General features: G+C 41.8%; 1 protein-coding gene across 21 annotated transcripts in view; it reads left to right on the top strand.

The window, feature by feature from the left end:
- Positions 1-26,926, top strand: part of adgrl3.S (adhesion G protein-coupled receptor L3 S homeolog) — a 1,276,319-nt gene that overhangs the window by 572,176 nt on the left and 677,217 nt on the right. For all 21 annotated transcript variants that reach the window (XM_041579809.1, XM_041579790.1, XM_041579795.1 and 18 more), the window contains one exon: positions 11,747-11,869. In XM_041579809.1, the coding sequence (XP_041435743.1) occupies positions 11,747-11,869 (123 nt within the window). The remainder of the gene's footprint in view (positions 1-11,746; positions 11,870-26,926) is intronic.

Below are 26,926 nucleotides of genomic sequence, written 5' to 3'. Positions count from 1 at the left end.
TGCCAGGAGTCTTGTTAACATTCTAAAGAATCCAAAATGGGAAATTATGATATGCCTTTTTACTCCAAACTACCCAACGGAAAAGTTTTAAGTTTGTGGTTTTCATTAGTAATGAGCAAACTTTTTCACCTGGTTCAGTTTATTTTACGTAAATCCACACTAGAATTTCTTCATGCAGTGTTTTACATAAAACCCCACTTCTAGCAGATGTCATTGATTACCACACCTTGCCCTTGCTGCTGCTTTATTGCACTCTGGAGAGACAGTTGCATTTCCTACAGTGCATAATTAAAAGATAGGGGCTTTTGGTCAACCTGATTTGGAGGATTTATCATCATCATTTATTTATATAGCGCTGTCAAGATACGCAGTGCTTTATGGACAAAGTATCTAGATAATATGATTTTTTTCCAGTGAAGCACATTTGTACATAGTGGAAAGGTTTCTTGAAATTTTCCATAACTTCTTGAATTTTTATGCAAAGTGAAACACTCAAGTTCGCATTGTTTTTATAAATTTTCTAAAAAGGGTAATTTAAAGCATGTTATCAGCTACTATCACACCTCTCCTGAGAAAACAGATAGTATATAGCTATTCAAAAATCAAAAATATTTATAAAAAAAATACATAAATTGTAATTTCTGATATTTTATGGAAATTTTATTTTCAATGACCCCAACACTAATTTAAAACCCTAACAGTAAGTTTACCCAGGAACCTATAGTTTTTTTTAGAAAGTACACACTCATGTATAGTTACATAGTTACATAGCAAGTTAGGTGAAAAAAAGACGTCCATCAAGTTCAACTTTTTTACACTATTTTAACCTGCCTAACTGCTAGTTGGTCCAGAGCAGTGCTGTCCAACTTCTATGGTACCGAGGGCCGGAATTTTTCCAGTCTACATTGTGGAGGGCTGATAACGGAAGCCAGTGTTAGCCACTCCCTTTTTTTAGACCACACCCACTTTAAACCACACCCATGTTACCGCAAGACCATGTCCACATTAATAGCACACCAAAAAACCAAATGGTTGGTGCTCACTGCAGGGATCAGGGCCGGAACTAGGGGTAGGCAGAGTAGGCAGCTGTCTAGGGCACCATCATTGAGGGGCGCACTTTTTTCAAGCGTTTATTTAATAATTTGTTTCCGTAATCATGGTCACCCAGTTGGGTGGAATCCATCTCCTTCCCCTTCTCCCTCTTGCCGGCAAGTAATAGCTCCTTCTGTGCGGTTCCTCTGCGACGTGCATACACGTGTCAATGACGTCACTGATGTGTTGGGTGACAGAGAGAGGCAGAGAGCTGGCGGCCTGCTTGGTGTGGCTCGCTCTCGCTGCTCTCAGCCTTGCACAGTTGCACTGAACTGAAGATATTCTTTCTATTACTGTGAAAGTGTGAAGCTTCCTGCTGGCACAGCGAGGTACAGATTTGGGGGCCATATGTTTGCTGTTGCTGCTGGGCTTGGCGCTGGCACAATGACATAAATACTTGGGGGTAATATGATGTGATCAGATTTATTTTTGGCTGCTGCTGGCACAGATAAAGATTGGGGGCAATATGATGGCTGCAGGAGGGCTGTATGATGGATGGCTGCTGAGCTTGCTGGTACAGGTACAGGCGGCAGTAATATAAATGAAAAAGTGTTGTACATTTTCTTGCTTTCTTTATTTAAAAACTATCATGGTAAGGAGGGAAATGGTAATGCAGGACAGGGGGGCACTGATTGAAGATCTTGCCTAGGGTGCCGAACTACCTTGTGCCTGCCCTGGCAAGGATGCCACTCATATGTGAAAAAAGCTAAGTCATATTAAGACATAATCAAAAAACAACTGAAGTGTGAGTCAGGTCTGATAGCCAGACCACCTGTCCTACAACTCCCAGCAACCCAGTTCAGACCGCCATCAACAGTACTAGTGATAGCTTCACACCAGTTCCCCATAGCTTAAAACATAACTTTTAATAACTTAATAGTTAAAAACCACACACACCCTTAGTGTGCCAAGCTTCCCACGACCAAACATAACCCACTACATTAACTACGTCAGTGCTGGACAGTGTCCTTAAAAAACATTAAATAAAATTGCCCAGGTGGACGAGTGGATGGTCTCGTGCCAACTTGCAGCGTGACCAAATACACCAAAGTGTTCCTAAACGGAAAGTCTACCCCATTCAGGACAGTAACCCCCTCCCTTCCATTTTTCCAGGAGTACCTGCCTATCTACGTAGGGAGCGGTCAGAGCTACTCTCACCACCGTCCACCTATGCTGCCCTACGCGTTTCACCGACTCAGCGGCTTCTTCAGGGGCATAGGTGGCGCGTGGTCGTGGTCCACAGGTTTAAATAGCCATAATTGGTACCGCTCGGCCGCGCGTTTCCGGTAATACATCACTTCCGGTTTTGCGGTTCAGCATGATTGCGCCTGCGTGTTTTCTTTTTGAGATTCTAGCGCTCCTGCGCGATTGCGCCTGCGTGTTTTCCTTTGGCGAATAACGCTTAGGCTTGATTGTGCCTGTGCCTAACCTATTGTCGCTTATGATAATACTTATGCCCTATATTTAGGATTGTTACACCATTTATGCCAATAGGTCCTAATTAGTGTAGCTTTCACTTGGTAGTTTTAAAGATGAATATTCTGTTCATTATCAATAACAGGCTGCTTCTATCATTTAGTGATTTAAATCATAAATTATAAATTATATTTATAGAGGCTGTTTATTAACCCTATCTGTACCAAACACACTATGTAAGCAATGAAGTGCCCTATAAAAATGGGGAAAATGTGAACCCCTCATTGAGTCCCACTGGAGATCTACTATTCATTGCATATATCCACCTAGCCTCAGTTTGTAGCAACTTCTTGTTAACATCGCCCACCCTCGAGGTTTGATTCAACTGTTCCACCGCCATGAACTTCATTGCACTTATATTGCCATTATGATATTCATTAATATGGACTGCTACTGAAGTGTTACGTTTATGTTTAACATCCCCTACATGTTCTTGAATTCTCCTACGAAATTCACGTAACGTTTTGCCCACATAGTGTTTTCCACATATACATTGCATGATATACACTATACATGTGCTTTTACAATTCATGTAGTTCTTAAGTTTGTACTCCAATTTCCACACTTATAGCATCCTGTTATTTTAGATGTTAGCCATGTAGGTTTGGCAGAACATGTGTAATGGCTATGGGTTAATTTGTCATGTAAATTTTTACTTCTCCTGTATGTGATCAATGGATTCATTCCAATTACTTTGCTCAGCTGGTGATCCTGGTGCAATATATGCCAATGTTTTTTAATGATTTTAGTGATCTCTTTATGTTCAGCATTGTAAACGCCGATGAGCCTGAATACTTTATATCTTCCCCTGTGTCTTGTCTCCTATTTTTCTTGACAACTAACAGATCTTGTCTATCAGTCTCTAAAGCTCTTTTATAGGCTTTTTTTTAGGGAATTGTGAGTGTATCCTCTTTCCTTGAACCGAGTATATAGTTTTCTAGCTTCAATTTTGAAGTCCTCCTGAGTACTACAGATTCTCCTGAGTCTTAAATACTGTCCCACCGGAATCCCCCTGATGGTATTAGTCGGATGCTGGCTCTCAGCATGCAGCAAGTTGTTTGTTGCAGTCTCCTTTCTATATAGGGTGGTGGACAGCTTCCCTTGTTGATGCCTAAAAATAGTGATATCCAAAAAGTTAACTGATTCTTTATGGAGCTGTGCAGTTACCTTTAGGTTAATGTTATTGGTATTTAGCCTATCAACGAACGCAAAAAATTGTTCACTCGTGCCTGACCAAATGAGCACTATATCATCTATATAGCGAAGCCATGTTGAGCTTAATTGCGTGAATTCCGTTAGTTCTTCTCCAAATACTACATTACGCTCCCACCACCCCAAAAATATATTTGCATATGTGGGAGCACACGGACTCCCCATGGCTGTACCCCTTATCTGGTGGTAATATTTATTATTGAATGTGAAGTAATTGTGAGTTAACATATTAATACATACCCATAAACCCATATGCCTCCTCCTCCCCTGCCCCTCCCCTGCCCTACCCCAGCATATGATTAAACACTTTAGGGGGCACTAACAATAATTTTCAAATGCTAACAAACCCCCAGAACAAATACCAAAGTATGACACACACAGGGAGCATATGGAAGGCAGAACAGAGCAGGAGACAGGAATCAGGAGCAGTCTAATATGTACTACATACAGTGACACAGTGCTGGTGCCCCATTAGCATTTTGTATAAGGTGTGAACAGGTGAACAATGTGGGCAGTTTCAGTCTGGGTCTCAGGTGTGAACAGTACAGGGCTTTAGGATATAAACAATAGAGTTGTCACAAGTGTGAACAATACAGGGGGATCACAAGTGTGAACAATGCAGGGGATTAGTCTGAATTTGAGGTTTAAACAATGCAGGGGCCAGTTAATATCTGTAGTGATACCTTTTAAAGATTACATATGGTAAGCAAACACAGCAGGCAGACTTTGATGTGGAGGGCCACATGAGGGGGGGTCGCCAGTTGGACAGCCCTGGAGGAGCCTATGCAATTAGGCGTATCCCACCTGACTCCTGAGGAAAAGGCACGCAGGCGTTCCCTGGGTCTTTGCATATACTGTGGTGAAAAGGGACATTTTCTGAACCAATGTTCTAAGAGGCCGGGAAACTCCGAAGCCTAAATGGAGAAGGGGAGCTCCATTTGGGTGCAGAAGTTTCCTCTCCCCAATCTGCCTCCAAGGTTTTGATTCCGTTTAAACTAACCTGGCCTACGGGCTCTGTCAAGGTGTCCGCATTTGTGGATTCTGGGGCGGAGGGAAACTTTCTGGATGCTGCTTTTGCAGCTAAATACAAAATTCCCTTGGTTTCTCTAACTACCCCCATGAGAATATGGGCAGTGGATAAAAGACCTTTAGGGTCAGGTGTGGTTTCAAAACAAACTGTTTTTCTTTCTATGTGTACTGACAATCTGCATTGTGAGGAGATAGCTTTATACCTCATTGAGGGTGCTTCCTCTCCCCTAATTTTAGGATTACCCTGGCTCCAGAGGCATAACCCTCTAATTGATTGGGTCTCTAAGGGAGTTGTTCAATGGGGTCCCAAGTGTGGTGGGGTTTGCTTTCCTTCAATGGTGGCAACTACTTTTCTTGAAGGGTTACCTGCTGCATACGCAGAGTATGTTGATGTATTTTCAAAAAAAGCTGCTGAAACTCTACCCCCACACCGGCAGTATGACTGCCCAATTGACCTTATTCCTGGTTCCACTCCTCCTCGTGGTAGAACCTACCCTCTTTCTTTGCCCGAAGCCCAGGCATTGAAGAAGTATATAAGGGAAAACCTAGAAAGGGGTTTCATCAGACCTTCTAGTTCCCCTGCGGGGGCGGGCTTCTTTTTCGTTGGGAAAAAAGATGGTGGTCTTCGCCCCTGTATTGATTATAGGGGGCTCAATAAGATTACCATAAAAAATCGCTATCCTCTCCCTTTAATCTCTGAACTTTTTGATCAGGTTAAAAATGCAAAAGTCTTTTCCAAGCTTGATCTTAGGGGGGCTTATAACTTGATTAGAATCAGGGAGGGTGATGAGTGGAAGACTGCATTTAACACCAGGGATGGCCACTATGAGTATCTTGTTATGCCTTTTGGTCTCTGTAATGCCCCCGCAGTGTTCCAGGAGTTTGTTAATGACATCTTCCGGGATCTGCTGTGGATCTTTGTAGTGGTCTACCTAGACGATATTTTTATTTTTTCCTCCAACATGAAGGAACATCAAAATCATGTTTGGGGTTTCTTCTGTTCAGTTTTTGGGGTTTAACATTTCCAGCAAGGGTCTAGAAATGGATCCAGGCAAGGTGAGAGCAGTCCTGGATTGGACCCAACCCCTTTCATTACGTGCAACCCAAAGATTTCTTGGTTTTGCTAATTATTATCGGCAGTTTATCAAAAAATTTTCCCTCATTGTGGCCCCCATCACTAATCTGACTAAAAAGGGTGCTGACCCCAGCATGTGGCCTCCCGAGGCCATTCAAGCTTTGATTTCCTAAAGAAGGAATTCAGTTCAGCCCCCATTCTCAGACACCCCGATACTGCACTACCTTTTATTGTGGAGGTTGACGCCTCTGAGGTGGGATCGGGGGCAGTCCTTTCTCAAAGGCACCCGACTACCAACAAGTTACATCCCTGTGCTTTCTTCTCCAGGAAGTTTTCACCCGCAGAGGTGAATTATGATATAGGTAACAGGGAATTGTTGGCAGTCAAATGGGCCTTTGAGGAATGGCGGCATCTCCTGGAGGGTGCAAAACATCTGGTGACGGTCTATACTGACCACAAAAATCTACTATATATAGTCTGCTAAACGCCTTAATCCGAGGCAGGCTAGGTGGGCTCTATTTTTCACAAGGTTTAATTTTTCTTTGACTTTCAGGCCTGGGACTAAAAACACCAAGACGGATGCACTCTCTAGAAGTTTTGAATCCATTTCTTCTGACTCTATTGAGTGTACTCCCATTATTCCCAGAGAAATGAACATAGCAACCCTTGAATCTGACCTTTCCTCTTTATTGCTCCCTCTTCAATCTTCTGCTCCTACTGATATCCCTTCGGGGAGATGGTTTGTACCACAGGAGTTAAGGGAGCAAGTATTGAGGGAGGTTCATGATTCTAAAATGGCAGGACATCCAGGTATTGCCAAAACGGTGTCTCTGTTATCCCGTCATGTTTGGTGGCCTTCATTCAAACAAGATACTAAGGCCTTTGTAAATTCTTGTCCAGTCTGCCAAATGTCTAAATCCTCTCGGAGGTCTTCCCAGGGTTTGCTACTTCCCTTACCAATCCCAGAGAAACCATGGACCCATCTTTCGATGGATTTTATTGTTGAGTTACCTCCTTCACAGGGGAAAACTGTGATCTGGGTGGTGGTGGATAGGTTTAGCAAGATGAGCCATTTTGTACCCCTTCCACACCTACCTTCTGCTAAATCCTTGGCTGATCTATTTGTCACTCATATTTTTAAGTTACATGGTTTTCCTGAGAACATTGTTTCTGACAGGGGGGTTCAATTTGTATCTAAGTTTTGGCGTGCGTTCTGTTCTCTGGTTGGGGTTGAACTATCCTTTTCGTCTGCTTATCACCCCCAAACCAACGGTCAAACTGAAAGGGTAAACCATTCCCTTGAGCAATACCTCAGGTGTTATGTTTCGGATAACCAGTCCACATGGGCAGAACTTTTACCCTGGGCAGAATTTGCGTACAATAATGCGACCCATTCCTCCTCAGGGGAGTCCCCTTTTTTTTTGGTTAATGGGTTGCACCCCAAAGCATTTTCATTTTCTGGTTCTGGTTCCCCTGTTCTCTCGGATAATTATTGTATTGACGCTTTTCTAAGGTTTGGTTGCAGGTTCACGACTCTCTGTCAGCAGCTTCCTCAGCTCAGAAGAAGGCTGCTGACAGAACCCGTAGAGAAGCACCCCAATATAAAGTGGGAGACTCTGTGTGGCTCTCTACCAGGAATATTAAACTGAAGGTTCCCTCTCTCAAACTGGGACCTATATTCATTGGTCCATACCCCATTTCTGAAATTATCAACCCTTCTTGTGTTCGTCTTAAGTTACCTGCCAATTTCAAGATTTCAGACTCATTTCATGTTTCTTGTTAAAACCTGCTAACCACGTTCGTTTTGTTTCTGTTCCTCCCCCTGTGCTAGTTGAAGGTCAGCCTGAATTTGAGATCCAGGAGTTCCTTGATTCCCGCCTTGTGGGTGGGAAATTACAATATCTTACCAGATGGAAAGGCTTTGGCCCTGAAGAGAACTCCTGGGTCTCAGTTGATGACGTCAGGGCTGACCGTCTCAGGAAGCAATTCCACCAAAAGTTTCCTGGGAAGCCTGGGGGTCCGGTGGCCCCCCCTGGAGGGGGGTAATGTAATAAAATTACCTACGCGGCGGGGTCGGCCGCCGATCCACTGGCGGGGACGCTGGCGTGATTGTGCCAGCACGTATTGACGCTCGTTTTGGCGCCAATTTCGAATGTATATAAAGCCCATTTTGACCCCCAGCCAGTGCCCGTGATAGAAACTTGTTTCTGTGGTTCCTGAAGCCTTGTGCTATCTGTTCCTGTGTAACTTCAGTCTGTTAATCTGATTTTGATCCCTGCCTGTTCCTGACAATTCTGATATCCGAATCCTGACTTTTGCCTGCATCTTGACTACTCTTTCTGCCTGACCCCATCTGTTTGATTACCCGGTTTTGACCCTTGCCTGCCTGACAATTCTTGATATCTGCCTGCCTCGACCCAGCCTGTCTGACGATTCTCTTGCCTGCTCCATTTGTACCGTGACCTTCGGCCTGCCGTGCCCCTCTGCCAGCCAGAACATCTCGCCTTGTACGCCTCGTTAAGTCCAGGTGGCACCCAAGTAAGCTGAGGGCTCCTCCTGAAGCCCAACGGTGGTCACACTACTGGTGAAGCCGAGCTGAGACCAGGGTACTTGGCACCTGTTCTGGTGTTGGGTGCCGGCCGTGACACCCTGTAGTTGTTTGTACCTTTATTGGTGTTGCTTACAGTTTTGTGCAGCTTGTTCTTTTAACCTGCCATGGGTGACGTCATCAGCTGCTACACAGTATGGGGAAAGGCAGTGATTGAGGAGTGAGGCCGTGTCAAGAGAAGCCATGAAGCATGGGAGGGGGAGTAGAACATAGAGGGGGAGAGAGATTTTCAGTGATCTCCACTGCCAGGCGACAGGTCACATTCCTCGCTCATGCTTGGGAGCCAGAGAATAGAGTGTGTGCGTCCCTTGGCTGTGCTGATCGCTGTCAGTCTCAGGGGTGGGGGCGGGTAGTATGACTGGCACAGTGTATAGCGACCAAACCCTCCCACCCATGAACTTTCCCTAGCGACCTTTGTGCTGTGCGTCTTCCCAACACACACGGCTCCTCATGCACTGCAGACAGTGAGCAGTAACCCGGTGCCTCGCTCCGACTGTTGTTATGGCTCCTACAAACTGCTCAGCTCTACAGGAGGAGACTTGCCATAGTGGGAGGGGGAGGGAGACCGGCTTGAGATCCTGAGAGACGCATCATGGGAGGGCGGAGCGAAACCAGAGACGAAGGGGCAGGGAGAGAGACTGAGGAGCGGATAGCTGACAGGCAGAGGGACAGCAGCGCCGCATGAAGTATAAGAACTGCGTACATGAAAGTAAGATGGAAGGGGAGACGCAGGGAGGGAGCTGCAGCGTAGGTGCTGTCTCTGTCTTATAAACGGCGCGTTCTGACGTCAGAACGCGGCGTTTATAAGGATAAATGACCAGACTGTAGATTATATATAAATATACAAATCTAAGCTATAATCAAAATATTTTCTTTAAATACAACTTTTGAAGTTCACATTAAGGCACTTAGCATTTTATGTCTCACATAAGATACCAATATAAAATATCATAAATATGCATATAAGAGCAAAAAAAAATTAAAAAAAATGAGATTGGTGATTAAAACCCCACACAAACAACCATTAAATAGTAAAGCACAATTGTAAATGCAATAAAATATCTTGAAATGCAGTAAAATAAATCAAAATAAAGTAATTTAGCATTTGTCCTATTCACACTGAAAATTAAAAAAGTTAAACATTTTATCTGTATTATGAGTGTACAGAAGCCCACCCCAAAAAAACTCTAAGGGGCAGATTTACTTACCAGCGAATTTTCTCCAGCATCAGCTTCGCATCACTTCGCCAGGCGCAAATGCGCTCTGACTACGCCAATTCACTAATATGCGGAGTTTCATCCTGGGCGGCGAACGTTGATGACTTTTCGCTAGCGGTACTTAGGTAATGCAAGCATTTGATAGTGAACATGCGCTAGCATTCATTTTTGCCCAGCAAAAATTCGCTAGTGATGTTGCGATTAGGTCAATTTGCATACGGTTGGGAAATTTAAAGTTGTATAGACGTCTTTATGTTAAATGTTGGTGCAAATACTTACAAATTCCACTTTTAAAAACACATGTCCAGGAACCTTAATAAAAACAAGAGAGTTAATATAGTGCCCTACACTTGAGCACACTGTAAAATGATAGGAAATGTCTGGGGAAAAAACGGTTTCCCAAAAAAAGTTTGTTAGGACTTTTGCAGGCAATCATGCTGAAAAAAGGAAAAGACGCCAGAGTTTTTTTGAACTTTGATGCATTTTCGGCACACAGGATATGATGTAAGTGACAGAAGATTGAGGAAGATCTAGTTGCTTTATAGCACTTCGCCTGGTCTGAGGTGGCGAAGGTAACTCTGGCGAAAAAGGTAACGTTCAGTAAAATCCGCATTTTAGTGAATTTGTGGAGCAACATCGCTGGTCTGTTTCGCTAGAAAGTTGGCATCTGCACCCATTAGTAAATTGGTGATGTCCCTGCGGGCGGCAACGCTGGAGAATTGTCACTAGCATTAGCCACTTCATCCCTTTAGTAAATCTGCCCCTAAGACTCTAAGATCTGTGCCACTTAAAGGTTAAATTTTTATTTGTATTTAATTAATCAAGCACACTATTTTCTGAAATGCTATGTTATTAAAAACAGTTGAATGTCAAATAAATAACATAATCATATCCTGAGTCAGAGGCTGACTCAGGATATGATCCATAAAGCTTTAATAAAAATTTATGTAAACAAGGCTCCAGGGCCTGATGGCATACACCCCTGGGTTCTAAGAGAGCTTAGTTCAGTTTTAGTCCAGCCCCTATTTCTTATTTTCTCAGATTCACTTTCATCTGGTATGGTACCTATGGATTGGAGAAAAGCTGATGTCATTCCAATATTTAAAAAGGGATTACAATCTCAGCCTGGCAATTATAGGCCAGTAAATTTGACATCTGTGGTGGGCAAATTATTTGAAAGTTTGTTAAGGGGTCACATTCAAAATGTTGTCCTAGTGAATGGCATTATGAGCAGCAATCAGCATGGCTTTATGAAGGATAGGTCATGTCAGACAAATTTGATGTTTTTTATGATGAGGTAAGTAAGATGCTGGACAGTGGGGGGCAGTAGATGTGATCTATTTGGATTTTGCCAAAACGTTTGATACCATGCCCCACAAATGACTGCTTTCTAAACTAAGGTCTGTTGGGGACCTTTAGAGTCCTTGTAGATGATAAACTTGGCTGTAGCAAGCAATGCCAGTCAACAACATCAAGGGCAAATAAAGTCTTGATCTGTATTAAAAGGGGCATTGATTCACAGCAGGAGGTGGTCATTCTTCCACTTTATAGAGCATTGGTAAGGCCCCATCTAGAATATGCCGTACAGTTTTGGTCTCCATCACTCAAGCAGGATATTATTGTATTAGAGAGGGTAGAGAAGGGCAACTAAGCTGGTAAAAGGTATGGGAAATTTTAGCTATGAGGAAAAACTGGCCAAATTGGGGATGTTCCCGCTGAAGAGCAAGTGAGGGAAAACAGGGTTATGGGAGATAGCTCGTAGTACAAGTTGATCCAGGGACTAGTCCGTTTGCCATTTTGGAGTCAGGAAGAAAGTTTTCCCCTTCTAAGGCAAATTGGAGAGGCTTCACATGGGGTTTTTTTTTTGCCTTCCTCTGGATCAACTGGCAGTTAGGCAGGGTAAAAAAAGTTAAAAGGTTGAACTTGATGGACGTGTGTCTTTTTTTAATCTAACTTACTATGTTACTATGTTATGTTATTATGTTGCTATGTTACTTTTTATCATTTATTATATATTAATTGCAATTTTACCATTAGAACTTGAAGTTGCCCGGCTAAGCACCGATGTCAGTTTGGAAGACCTGAAATTTCCACAGAAGTTGGGGCATGGCAGTTCTATTCAACTATCATCAAATACTCTTCGACAAAATGGACGAAATGGTAATAAAATTCATCAAAATGTATTGTAGACATATGATTTAGGCTCAGATTTAGGACATCATTAAAAATATCCAAGAACTCAGTTACTACAAAATAGTGATCATATACCTGTAGCATAAACTTGGATAGTGATATATTCAAAGGTAAAAAATAGTATGTAAGCATAGGTTGATACATAGATTGGATATCAAATTACCCACTTACTGAAATATAATTATTTAGCTGAATTACAAACAAATTGTCAGACCATTTATTTTTACCTTTAAAAGGGAACCAAAAGAATTACCAAACTATAGAGAGTTTTTTCAATTCATTTGTGAATAACAATATTGCTCATAAAGCCCAATACGGAATAAAGAATTGTAATTACAGACAGAGTCCCTCACAAGTATTATGTTGGGTTAAGAGTAAAGCTATATAAGCAACAATTTGCTACTACATTGCCATTACATTACATTGTAATTTTGGTTTAGTCAAACCTCATTCTGACATCATTTGTAGGTATGAAGTTATTGAAGACCCCAAAATGCAAAGTTGGGTATAATATGGGGGGATAAAAAAAGCCATGCTTAACTGTAAAGGATTTGTGAAATCGTTCTTTTTAAATACAGATGTTTATATTTTACATGTGAGTTTCTTATACAAATATTTTTTTCAGCTGTAAACAACTGTCACTGACAGATTTTTCCTAACAGATAGGTTATTATTTAGCAGCCTTAAAGGGGAACTCCACAAATATATATTAGTTTAGGGTTTTTTAACTGTTTTAAAGAAGGGGTCTAATATTAATGTGCATACTGAATTGAATAGCTACAGCAAGTGTAGTATTATCAGCATTTTTATTGCTGCCATTCTACCTATCCAGCTAATGTATTGGATTTTAATTGTTATTCAATTATTTCATAAATTTTGTTTCTTCTAGGATCGAGGGGTAGTTTAATTTGTATTACTGTATTTGTGCTGCATTTTGGGAGTTGTATGTCCTGGTGTGTGATGGTCAGCACGTTCCATTTTAATGGGTATTTCACCTTGAGGGTAATGAGCTGTTCTTATTGTATGCCACTGCTTAGTGTTGCCAGACTAATTTAATTTATTTTTACGAGAAGGTAAGCAGGGACCTTGATTCTGGGATGGCAGTGGATGTTATCTACTTAGACTTTTATAAAGCATTTGATACAGTACCACACAGATGGTTACTGGTTAAATTAAGGAATGTTGGTCTGGAACATAGTATTTGTACCTGGATAGAGAACTGGCTAAAAGATAGATTACAAAGAGTGGCGGTAAATGGAACATTTTCTAATTGGACCAGTGTTGTTATTGGAGTACCACAGGACTCTGTGATTTATTGAAATTAGCTCTTAGTTCAGATTTACTAATGGACTAATCCGTTTACCATCCCAGGAGCAAATGTTTCTCTAATGCTAATTGGAGAGGCTCATTTAGACAAAACGTTGAACTGCATGGACTTTAGTTTAGTTTAAATCTAACTTACTGTTATGTTATTATGTAAGGGTTAGGAACAAAGCAGGATCCCGCACACCCAACAGATAACAGCAATATTCCTGGTGCTCACTGGCAGAGGTTCGGCAGCCCCACAACAGAGTACAGCAAAGGAATTCCAACGGCACACAGGACTGTGAGAAATCTTCAAAAATGTATTTCATTGCGGAGTGCGATCGCACTCCGCAATGAAATAAATTTTTGAAGATTTCTCACAGTCCTGTGTGCCGTTGGAATTCATGTGCTGTATTATGTAAGGGTTCCCACACATGAGCATTTATTCCTGTTTTCCCCTGTGATGGATCAAATTTCATTTTGCTTCTATTGTTTTTGCTTGAAATAAGGTTTTTAGTGGGGTCCCTCAGGGCTCGTTATTGGGTCCACTTTTATTCAACTTGTTCATTAATGACTTAGGGGAGGGTATTGTAAGTAATTTAAGTAAAAAAAGTGTTTGCAGATGACACAAAACTATCCAGCCCAATAAATTCCATCCAGGATGTGGCATCCTTGCAACAGGATTTTGACAAACTGGCAATCTGGGCAGCTAAGTGGCAAATGAGATTCAATGTTGATAAATGTAAAGTCATGCACCTAGGATATAAAAATATCCAAGTCACTTATACCCTTAATGGGCCTGCACTAGGCAAATCCATTATGGAAAATGACCTTGGAGTCCTTGTAGATGATAAGCTTGGCTATAGCAAGCAATGCCAGTCAGCAGCATCAAGGGCAAATAAGGTCTTGAGTTGTATTAAAAGGGGCATTGATTCACGTCAGGAAGCGGTCATTCTTACACTTTATAGAGCACTGGTAAGGCCCCATCTAGAATATGCCGTACAGTTTTGGTATCCATCACTCAAACAGGACATAATTGTATTAGAGAGGGTACAGAGAAGGGCAACTAAGCTAGTAAAAAGTATGGGAAATCTTAGCTATGAGGAAATACTGGCCAAATTGGTGATGTTCATGCTGGAGAAAAGGTGCTTAAGGAGTGATATGATAACTATGTATAAATATATAAGGGGATCATATAATAATCTCTCTAATGCTTTATTTACCACTAGGTCTTTCCATCTGACACAAGGTCATCCATTCAGATTAGAAGAAAAGAGGTTCCACCTAAATATTCAGAATGGGTTTTTTTACAGTGAGAGCTGTGAAGATGTGGAATTCTCTCCCTAAATCAGTTGTACTGGCTGATACATTAGATAGCTTTAAGAAGGGATTGGATGGCTTTTTAGCAAGTGAGGGAATACAGGATTATGGAAGATAGCTCATAATACAAGTTGATCCAGGGACTGGTCCTATTGTCAGGAAGGATTTTGTTCCCTCTCTGAGGCAAATTGGAGAGGCTTCAGTTTTTTGCCTTCCTCTGGATCAACTGGCAGTTAGGCAGGTTAAAAAAAAGTTAAAAGGTTGAACTTGATGAACGTGTGTCTTTTTTTCAACCTAACTTACTATGTTACTACTATGTTATATACATAGGGGAATAGACAAGTAACATTTTAAAAACATTCCATGTATTGTTTTCATTTACCTTCTGTGTTTAACCCTGTAAAAAGTATGTAATAGTTAATATGTTACAGTGCTACTTTTTGTGTTCTAGTCACTCCATTATACAGTTGTCTCTACGACATAAACTCAAAGCAGGTTATGTTATTACTATTCTCTAAATCAATACTTTCCAAGCTGTGGGGCTGGGGAGGGGGCTTGGAACAGTGGCAAAAAGGATCTCAGCCTAACAGCAAGTTAAGGTGAACATTTTAGAGAATACCAAAATAGTCAGCAGAGGCTACTTTTTTATTTAAATTATTTATTCAAGTTAGAAATTATATTTACTGTTAGACAGGGTTATTTGTAACAATAGTATTGCCTTATCTGCTATACTATCTGGCTCCTTACTCCTCCCCCACTTCTTCACTGTAATCTCAAATTCCTATCTACTGTACATTACCTTGCCCTTAATGCCCATATATGTATAAAGTGAGGAAACTAGAAACATCTGAGCAATTCAATATTGTCAAATGATCAAACAAGGAGGTAAAAAATTGAGAATTATATACTACAGACTGTAATAAGGCTAGAAGGCACAATAACTTCACAGATAAAGGAGGTACTTAATATATCATGACCTAGTCAGTGTATTTTATGTATTCCCCCAAAAAACAAATGCATAGAGACATTTAGGTTTGCTGATATTTCAGACCTTTAAAGGGAGATGGTGGGCTAGAAGCCTAGTGCCAGCAGTTTGAAACAGTTAATATCTCACAATACCACTAAAATAGAAATTGGAAAAGTGCTAAGAGAATCACTTTTTTTCCAATTAATTTTCTGGGTTTAGTTCTCGTCCTAATCAAAATATTACAGTTTCAAGATTACATTAATATACGTTGACTATGAAGATTTTCATTCATCCAGGTCATGGTATATCTAGTATAGGTAAATCTAAAACAACTGGACTTGCTGAGTAATCATTGAAGACGTTTCACTACTCATCCGAGCAGCTTCTTCAGTTCAACCGACTGGTGTGGGAAGTTCTCAGCATATAAATTCTTACACTAATCAAAATGGCACATTGTAACTCTTCAGAGAGGTGACATCTGAGATTTACAGAGGTGTTGATTCTGTGTAGTTACTGTGATAGGATTATCCAATGTGTCATGCAACTCCTAGAAACAGGTGTTACTTGTGAGAGTTACATGAATGGATGTGTGAAGTGCAGATGTTAGAACAGCATTGTATGCAGCAGACAGGTGGTGTCGAAGGGATGGTTTCTCCACCTTAACATGAATTTCCTCTTTCACGCCTCTTTCAATCCAGCGGTCTTCTTTATCCAAGATTTGGACCTTGCTATCTTCAAAGGAGTGTCCCTTGTCTTTTACGTGTAGAAAGACAGCCGAGTCTTGCCCTGTAGAGTTGCCCTTCTATGCTGAGCCATTCGCTTGGTGAGCAGTTGTTTTGTCTCCCCAATGTACATATCTGTGCACTCCTCGCTACACTCCTCGTATACGACATAGCTTTGTTTTTCTTTGGTGTTGGATCCTTTGGGTGTATCAGTTTTTGTCAGTGTGTTGCTAGGTTTGAAAAACACAGGGATGTGGTGTTTGTTGAAAATCCTCCTGAGTTTCTCTGACACTCCAGCTACATATGGGATGACTATGTTTCGCCTACTATGTGTCTCACTGAAGGGTTACTTTTCTTGTCTCTCGTTCTATCCTGTGTTATGGCCTGCAACTGTTCTTAGTTTTTGCTGACCCAGACATCTTGTCTTTCTATTACGCTATATTCTTGCATAATATGAGTACGTGCAGTACTTACCATAAACATGTTTTTCGCAGCTGCATATCCAAGGTTATATTACACACATGTAACATGTCAATATTTTGAAATATTCTTTGTCCTTGAGTTTCATATAAAATGTTGTAATACTACCAATAAACTGAACTTGTTATGAGTCTCACTGCCTGCTAGTGTCTCTCTGTACAAGCTCCTGGATCCGAGGATGTAAGGTCGCGCTGTGAAGGTGACCCCGGGTGTCAGTAGCTGGTTACCCCAACACTCACCAGTCAGTTGAACTGAAGAAGCTGCTCGGATGAGTAGTGAAATGTCTTGAATAATTACTCAGCAAGTTCAGTTGCTTTAGATTTACCTACACTAGATATTAATATACATCATTCTCCTGAAAGGTTATGTTGCATAAACCCCACATGGACTGAGTTTATTGGGACCAGTTAATTATGTAACACATTGTTCAGAACATTATATAAACATAAACTTGTATGTTCAAAAACTGTATGTTACAAACTTACAGGATTAACAAAAAGCCAATTAATTAAATGCTACTGAAATACCCCTAGAGCTGGCTTTAATGAATAACTTATTATTACATTGCTCTTGATACATTTAGTGATTGGGTTATCCAGGTAAATTCCATAACTAACTGTCCATAACTAATAATGAGGTTGCTCACATTATATATGCCACTCTTCTAAGCTACAAGTATAGGAAGAACAATATGGATATTTTTATATTTGTCATTACTAAGAGCTTCATACGATTTGTACTGGTCTATTTTACATAAACACTGCATACCTTCTATTTGGATATAGTTACATAGTTAAATTGGGTTGAATAAACACAATGTCCATCAAGTTCAACCCATCCAAATGAAAACCCAGCATCCATACACACACCCCTCCATACTTTCACATAAATTATTTATACCCATAGCTATACTAACTATAGAATTTAGTATCACAATAGCCTTTGATATTATGTCTATCCAAGAAATCAGCCAAGACAACATCACAACATCACATCACAACATCACCCGGCAGTGCATTCCACAACCTCACTGACCTCACTGTAAAGAACCACCTACGTTGCTTCAAGTTAAAGTTCTTTTCTTCTAGTCTGAAGGGGTGGCCTCTGGTACAGTGATCCTCTTTATGGGTAAAAAGATCCCCTGCTATTTGTCTATAATGCCCTCTAATGTACTTGTAAAGTGTAATCATCTCCCCTCCCAAGCACCTTTTTTTCCACAGAAAACAACTCCAACCATGACAGTCTACCCTCATAATTTAAGTCTTCTATCCCTCTAACTTTTTTTTTTTTTTTTTGAAAGGTATTTATTTATTCACATTCAAAACATAACACACAACATAGAAGTATATGTCAGGTAACATAGGCAGTGATCATAATACTTCGAGGTCTCGCAGGACCCCTACAGTGCAGCGTAGCAAAGAGCACTCCATACATTTGTCAGTTTATCTCAGCATGATACAAGCATACATGTAAACAACAAAATCCCCAATCGGTCACACAGGGCCAGAGCACACCACCCCCCAGGCGAAACAATATGATAGAGCAGAACAAAATCATAAAGCAGAAGGCATCCCTAAGGAGTTACATCATAAGACCACTTCATCATGAGCCTCTAGCCACGGTCCCCAAATCTTATCAAATTTCTGGGGGCAGTGCCTAGCTAAGTACGTTAGCTTGATAACTGGAAGTCGATCATTAACCAGTTTTTGCCATTGCTTTACTGACGGGGGCAGGGGGCTCATCCATTTGATGGCTATCTGTTTTTTGGCATAGAATAGTAGAGTGCGCAGCAAGCATCTGGTTTTGACGAGGGGCGCTAGGGCTTCTACTACTCCTAAGAGACAAACCTCTGGTGCAAGCACCCCGGGAAGCAGGACCACATCGGAGAGGTGAGTATAGGAAGAGTATAGATCTTGCCAGACTAACTTAATTTCTTTTTACGAGAATGTAAGTAGAGACCTCGATTCTGGGATGGCAGTGGATGTGATTTACTTAGACTTTGCTAAAGCATTTGATACAGTGCCACACAAAAGGTTACTGGTTAAATTAAGGAATGTTGGCCTGGAACATAGTATTTGTACCTGGATAGCGAACTGGCTAAAAGATAGACTACAAAGAGTGGTGGTAAATGGAACATTTTCTAATTGGACCAGTGTTGTTAGTGGAGTACCGCAGGGCTCTGTACTAGGTCCCTTGCTTTTCAACTTGTTTATTAATGACCTGGAGGTGGGCATTGAAAGTACTGTTTCTATTTTTGCAGATGATACTAAATTGTGCAGAACTATAGGTTCCATGCAGGATGCTGCCACTTTGCAAAGTGATCTGTCTAAACTGGAAAACTGGGCAGCAAACTGGAAAATGAGGTTCAATGTTGATAAATGCAAGGTTATGCACTTTGGCAAAAATAATATAAATGCAAGTTATACACTAAATGGCAATGTGTTGGGAGTTTCCTTAAATGAAAAGGATCTAGGGGTCTTTGTAGATAACACGTTGTCTAATTCTGGGCAGTGTCATTCTGTGGCTACTAAAGCAAATAAAGTTCTGTCTTGCATAAAAAAGGGCATTAACTCAAGGGATGAAAACATAATTATGCCTCTTTATAGGTCCCTGGTAAGGCCTCATCTGGAGTATGCAGTTCAGTTTTGGACTCCAGTCCTTAAGAGGGATATAAATGAGCTGGAGAGAGTGCAGAGACGTGCAACTAAATTGGTTAGAGGGACGGAAGACTTAAATTATGAGGGTAGACTGTCAAGGTTGGGGTTGTTTTCTCTGGAAAAAAGGCGCTTGCGAGGGACATGATTACACTTTACAAGTACATTAGAGGACATTATAGACAAATGGCAGGGGACCTTTTTACCCATAAAGTGGATCACCGTACCAGAGGCCACCCCTTTAGACTAGAAGAAAAGAACTTTCATTTGAAGCAACGTAGAGGGTTCTTCACAGTCAGGACAGTGAGGTTGTGGAATGCACTGCCGGGTGATGTTGTGATGGCTGATTCAGTTAATGCCTTTAAGAATGGCTTGGATGATTTTTTGGACAGACATAATATTAAAGGCTATTGTGATACTAAACTCTATAGTTAATATAGGTATGGGTATATAGAATTTTAATTAAAAGTAGGGAGGGGTGTGTGTATGGATGCTGGGTTTTCATTTGGAGGGGTTGAACTTGATGGACTTTGTCTTTTTTCAACCCAATTTAACTATGTAACTATGTAACTATGTAACTATGTGAGAAACCACCCTTGCCCAGTAACTGTTGATCAAAGGGCAAGACCATAATAAGTGAAAGAAATCTGCGTCCGGTCGCCCACATTTGGGACAGTCAGCATCAGAGTTTCTACCCATGGCCTTAAGCCTAAGTGGCGTAATATAAGTGCAGTGCATTATCCTAAATTGTACCATTTTATCTTTAGTGGAAATCAGAAAACTGTAGATCTCGCTAGTTGCCTCCTCCCACACATCATCCTCCAGATTGGGAATAAGCATGTCCCACTTAGTTCTGGCTTTAGCAAAGGGGCTACCCGTGGAAGTTACTAAAATTCGATACAGGCTAGATACTAGTTTCTGGGGGTTCGGATCCCACAATCTGTCTTCATGTGGCATAGTGGCCGTGGGAATAATTAGAGAGCCAAACTGCGCCGTGACAGCATGTCGGAGCTGAAAGTACCTATGCCAGTCAATGTGTTGACACCCCAAGGTAGCGGTGAGTTGGGTCTGGGTCAGGAGGGTATCGTCTGCTAGTAGGTCAGATAGATGCTTCACTCCCAGCTTGGGCCAATAGGCAAAGTCTTGAAGTTGTCGCAGGTGCGGGAAATTAGAGTTTCTCCATAAGGGAGCGCGCGGGGAGGGCGAAGGGGTTGGCCGTGCCAGCATTCTATTGGCAAGCGCCCAAGCCCTTTGTGGGCAGTTCAGTGTGGATGGGAGCTCTGGCGTGTCCTTGACTCTCCTATATGGAGCATTACGAATAGCCTCAAACGAACCTGCCAGAGTGGCATGCAATGCGGTCAATGGGTTCTCAGGGTCAGGGTTGAACCAGTTGTGGATGAAAGACAGTTGGCTCGCAAGGTAATAGAGCCTAAGGTGGGGGAGGGCCAATCCTCCTTTATCTATTGGGGCCAGAAGAGTCAACTTATTAACCCTGGGAGGTTTATGTGCCCAGACAAAAGAGCAAAGAACGGTGTCAATTCGCTGAAAAATCTGTTGGGGGATCCATATCGGGGCATTTTGTAGGAAATAAAGGAATTTCGGCAAATAAATCATTTTGAAAAGATTCACCCTACCCCACACTGTTAATGGGAGATTTATCCGTTGAGCGGCTACACTTTTGAATTTGGTTAGCACCGGGTCAATGTTCTTGGCCACATAGTCTAGAGCATTGTTAGAAACCTGAACACCCAAATACCTGAACTGGGACACCCAACACAGTCCCTGAATGTCACCCTCCCTCTGATCAGTTTCTAGTGTAAAGAGGATAGATTTGCTCTTATTTATGATTAGGCCACTATAAATACCAAATTGATCTGCCAAGTCAAAAGCGTGCCTAAGAGAGTCCTGCGGGTCGGCCAGGAATAGGAGGAGATCGTCCGCATACAATGCGATTTTTTCTTCCACTCTCCCACATTGAAGGCCCACGATCCTCTCAGATTGCCGAATCATTAAAGCATAGGGTTCTATTGCCAAGGCGAATAATAAGGGGGAAAGTGGGCAACCTTGTCTAGTCCCTCGGAACAAGGAGAATTTCCTGGAAAGAGTGTTATTGACCCGGACCTGTGCGACTGGAGCCCGATAGAGTAGCTGGAGCCATCCTATAAAGTTCTGTCCTATACCAAATCTCTCCAATACATTCCAGAGATATGGCCACTCAACTGAGTCAAATGCTTTAGTGGCATCAAGTGCAGCCACTAGTCTAGAGCCCTGATTTGTATGAGAGGTTTGTAGGTGGGAGAATAGCCTGCGTAGATTCATAGAGGTGCTCTTATTGGGCATAAAACCGGTTTGATCCGGGTGCACAATCGAGGATATCACTCTATTGAGGCGCCTAGATAGTATTTTTGCAAGTACTTTCACATCTGTATTTATTAGAGAAATAGGACGGTACGAGTCGCACAGGTCCGGGTCTTTCCCCTCCTTTAATAGAAGAACAATTAGAGCTGAGTAAAAGGAATGGGGGAGAGAACCTATGTCGGGCGCTCCTAGAAGCGTGGCATGTAAGTGAGGGGCGAGTTGGTCTCTAAGTAGCCGGTACCAAGCGACTGGTAGACCATCTAAGCCTGGGGTTTTCCCAGAGGGGAGACTACCAATGGCTTCTGTAACCTCCTCAAGGGTAATTGGTCCATCTAAATAAAGGGCCTCCTCCCTGGTAAGTCTTGGAAAGGGAATATGTTGCAGGAATTGTTGCAAGTCAAGATCTGAGTATTGCACCTGGGAGGAGTAAAGTTGTTCAAAGTAATTAGAGAAGGTGTTTGCTATTTCAGTCGGGTCTGTCACATATGTACCCGCCGGGGTTTTAATTCTGGGGATCAACGTAGTCGACTGGGCTGCTTTAGCTAGATAAGCTAGGGTCCTACCATTCCGATCCCCCTGGTCAAATATTCTTTGTGCTGCATAGAGCAATTTTTTCCTGGTCATAGCTACCTGTGCAAGTTCTAGATTCCTCTGCGCTGCAATCAGCGACCGATGAGTAGCATCGTCATTTAACTCACAGTAAGCTTTCTCAGCCGCTTGGACCGTGCCCTCAGCCTCGACCATAGTCTGTTTGGCTAGGGTGCGAACTTTGGAGATGGCCGAAATAAGCGTGCCTCTGGCGGAGGCCTTAGACGCCTCCCAGACTATGTTCGAGTTGCTGGTGCCTGCGTTAACAATAGAGACCATATTCCGAACTACATGCTTCTGCTACTTCCACATTATCGAGCCACATAGGAGAAAGTCTCCAAGTGGAATGTCTTTGCTTGGGGGCGAAGTGAAGTTCTAACAGGAGGGGGGCGTGATCAGAAAGGCCTCTGGGAAGAAAATCAATGCTGAGGATCCCTTGCATGAAATCCGGGGAGGCAATAGCCACATCAATCCGGGATAGGGAATGAGCCCCGGCTGAATGACAGGAGAACCGTCTATCGTGGGGATGGGCGTGCCTCCATGCGTCCACTAGCCCTAGGGCTTCTATCCATTGTTTCAGGGGCCCAGTTCTTTGAGTCGTGAAAGGGAGTCTATCCAGTTGCGGGTCTAACACTGTATTGAAATCCCCAACAAAGCAGATTGGGCAAGGAAGGTACGCGGACGCCTTAGCAAATACCAGGTCCAGCAATTCTTTATCAAAGGGGGGCGGGACATATAAATTGACTATTATCATATCCTGGTTATCTATCCTACAATGAAGGACTATATAGTGCCCGTAATGGTCAGTGGATAAGTCAAGGTGTTCGAAGCGTAAACTCTTACGGAATCCCTCTAACTTTTAGTTGCATGTCTCTTCACTCTCTCCAGCTCATTTATATCCCTCTTAAGGACTGGAGTCCAAAACTGTACTGCATATTCCAGATGAGGGCTTACCAGGACCTATAAAGAGGCATAATTATGTTTTCATCCCTTGAGTTAATGCCCGTTTTATGCAAGACAGAACTTTATTTATAGCCACAGAATGACACTGCCCAGAATTAGACAACTTGTTATCTACAGAAACCCCAAGATCCTTCTCATTTATGGAAACTCCCAACACACTGCCATTTAGTGTATAACTTGCATTTATATTATTTTTGCCAAAGTGCATAACCTTGCATTTATCAACATTGAACCTCATTTTCCAGTTTGCTGCCCAGTTTCCCAAAATCACTCTGCAAAGTGGCAGCATCCTGCATGGAACCTATAGTTCTGCACAATTTAGTATCATCTGCAAAAATAGAAATAATACTTTCAATGCCGTCATTAATAAACAAGTTGAAAAGCAAGGGACCTAGTACAGAGCCCTGCGGTACTCCACTAACAACACTGATCCAATTAAAAAATGTTAATTTTTCCACCACTCTACCAGTCTATCTTTAAGCCAGTTCTCTATCCAGGTACAAATACTATGTTCCAGGCCAACATTCCTTAATTTAACCAGTAACCTTCTGTGTGGCTCTGTATCAAATGCTTTAGCAAAGTCTAAGTAAATCACATCCACTTCCATCCCAGAATCGCGATCCCTACTTAGCTTCTCATAAAAAGAAATTAATGAATTTATCTATTATGCATAAAACCATGCTGGCACAACTCAGTATTATGATTTGCTATGAAGCCCAGTATCTTATCCTTTATTAACCCTTCAAAAAGCTTTACTACCACTGACGTCAGACTAACTGGCCTATAGTTTTGAAGCTGAGAATGGGATCCCTTTTTGAAACGCACCACATTAGCAATTCGCTAGTCTTTCTGCACTATGCCAGACCTCAACGAATCCTGTAAAATTAAGTAAGAGTTTTGGCAATCACAGAGCTAAGCTCGCTAAGTACACTAGGATGAATACCATCTGGCCCGGATCTTTGTTTATCTTAACATGTTCTAGACTCCAACACTAGAAATCTGAGGGATGCAGCAGTATGTAGAGTATGTATCCTTTATTATAGTACAAACGACCGCGAAATTTGAGGGGCAGATTAGTGAAAGCCGATTTAGGCACTTCGCGCATTACCCCACAGAGAGTGTTAGCTCTACTAAAAGATGGCATGTACCCGTGTGGGAGATGCAATCAGTGTTCAAGCGTGGTGCGTACTAATGTCTTTACACACCCACACTCAGGGAAAAAGTTTGATATATGTGGTCACTACACATGCGATTCAGAATACGTGGTGTATATGCTCAAATGCTTGTGCGGGCTAGCTTATATAGGGAGAATAAGTGAACATAAATCTACCATCAGAAAGGAAGTGGTTAAATGACCAGTTCCTGCTCATTTCAAATTGGCGAGACATACTGCTGCATCCCTCAGATTTCTAGTGTTGGAGTCTGTTTACCCCCCCCCCCACGATGGGGGGGCAACACACTCCTACAACTCCTAAATAGGGAGAAATTTTGGATACATACTCTACAGATGCTGCATCCGAAAGGACTTGATAGAGAATATGATCTTTATGCTTTTATTTAAATGGTCTTGGAGTAAGACTGGACTAATGTATTAGATTAGACACACTTTACGAAATGACTAATATTATGTGATATATACAGTATATAGTATGGATGTAATACCATATGGAGTGAAACTATGGAACTAATATTAATACTAATGTATGAAAAACTATTGGTACACAGCAAGGAATAGATGTGTCTATGTTATGGGACCTGTTAAATAGGATGTGATGTCATTGTGAGAATTAATGCTTGACAAAGGGGCGGGAGCTCCGAAACCTGAATTCTGGTAAAATTTCATTTTTCTTCACCTAGAATTGGTCTGGACTTTTTTGTTGTATATATAATTTATCCATGTAAGTGGACTAAGTCACGGACGGGTTAAGTGCTCCACTCTACTTTTGTACAGATATATATATATATATATATAAAAAGATGCACCAAATCAAGGATTCGGTTCGGAATTCGGCCAGGATTTGGCATTTTACAGCAGGATTCAGATACAGGCGAATCCTGCTGCCTGGCCAAACTGAATCCGAATTTGCATATGCAAATTAGGGTTGGCGAGAGAAATCAAAAGGACTTTTTGTCACAAAACAAGGAAGTAAAAAATGTTTTAAAAAAGCCTCTGCCCCTTCTTCACTGCCTCCTCCAAGCTCTTTACCAATGACATGTATTCTGTTCTGTAGAGTTGGGCAGCAGAATTTAAATTGTCATTTCCCCCTGTCTTCGGATCCTTATCTGGTTCTTGCAGGAAGATGTGCAGTTAAAGCTGATTAAGAGTTTAGATATAGATTTAACTATGCATGCTCGTGCTGTGAAATCTAACAGAAGGGCATCAGAAGGCAGGAGAAGATGACACCTTTGGGGCTAGTCCACACGGGGAGATAGCGACGCGTTTGCGGTCGCGGCGACAAAGCGCCGCGACAGTCGCCGCGACCGGCGCAGGCGACAGTTTTGTATGGGCGCCTATGTAAAAACGCCTGTGCTAACCACACGAGGCGATGCGCTTTTCAACAGTCGCCTGAAAAAGCCTGGCGTCGCTATCTCCCCGTGTGGAATAGCCCTTGAAGTTAGCTGTGTAGTTCTTCAGACTTATGGCAGGTCAGCACACAGGGCAACTTTTTACCCGAATAGATGTTGTGAAGGGGAGGGCATGTAGGGATTAACTAATTCCAGGCAGGCTCAATGTCACAGACTGTGTTCAATTATGGCAGATGTTCTTAGGGACTTTTGGAGCCACTGTAGAGACACAGGAGGATGGTCTTTAAAAGAAGCACTGGTTGGCAGAACAGATAAATAATTAAAGGGCAACTAAAGTCTAAAATAGAATAATGTTAGAAATGCTGTATTATGTATACTAAATATAAACATGAACTTACAGCACCAGCAGCCTAATAAGACAAATGATTTATGCTTTCAAAGTTGGCACAGGGGGCTGTCATCTTGTAACTTTGTTAGACATTTCTGCAATATCAAGACTCGCACATGCTCAGTGTGGTCTGGGCTTCAGTTGGGAGGTTAAGTTTAGGGATCGTCATAAATTATCAAAACAGCACAAGTCAAATAATATCTGCCATAGAAGCCAATACAGCAAGACTGATTAATAATCATAACAGAGAGACTGCACTGCGTCTCTGGATACAAATCTCTACAGGGAATCCAACAATGCTGCTCGAGTTCTGGGAAGTAAGGTGGGGGGGCTCCCCCTGCCATTTGAAAGTATGATCGTTTACCTGCAAAGCAGTTGGGGACCATCTGACAATTCCTATCAACAGCAGTAAAAGAAGGGGGAATTGCACTGCATACAGTAAGGTTTATGATAAAAACTGTAAACATCTTTTAATTAAAGTATATTGGAGATAGATTTCTTTTTCATTAAAGAAAGTAAAAATGGGATTTTATATTTTTGCCTTTACATGCCCTTTAAATTAACCCGAAAGAAAAGGGCAATCCTTCAAAAAAAAAAAAATCTGACCAGGCCACAATGAGATGGAGGATCTTATTAGACCTATCTGCATAGGTTCCACCAGATTTGGAGATTGTAGTGAAGCAGGGGGTCATAAAGATAAAGGTATCTTGGGAAGGGACTTGGCGGAAAAGGTAAGATTACATTTTAAACCAT

The sequence above is a fragment of the Xenopus laevis genome, chromosome 1S (genome assembly GCF_017654675.1).
Source record: "Xenopus laevis strain J_2021 chromosome 1S, Xenopus_laevis_v10.1, whole genome shotgun sequence".
NCBI classification, from domain to species: domain Eukaryota; kingdom Metazoa; phylum Chordata; class Amphibia; order Anura; family Pipidae; genus Xenopus; species Xenopus laevis.
This window is presented reverse-complemented; position numbering and strand designations above follow the sequence as displayed.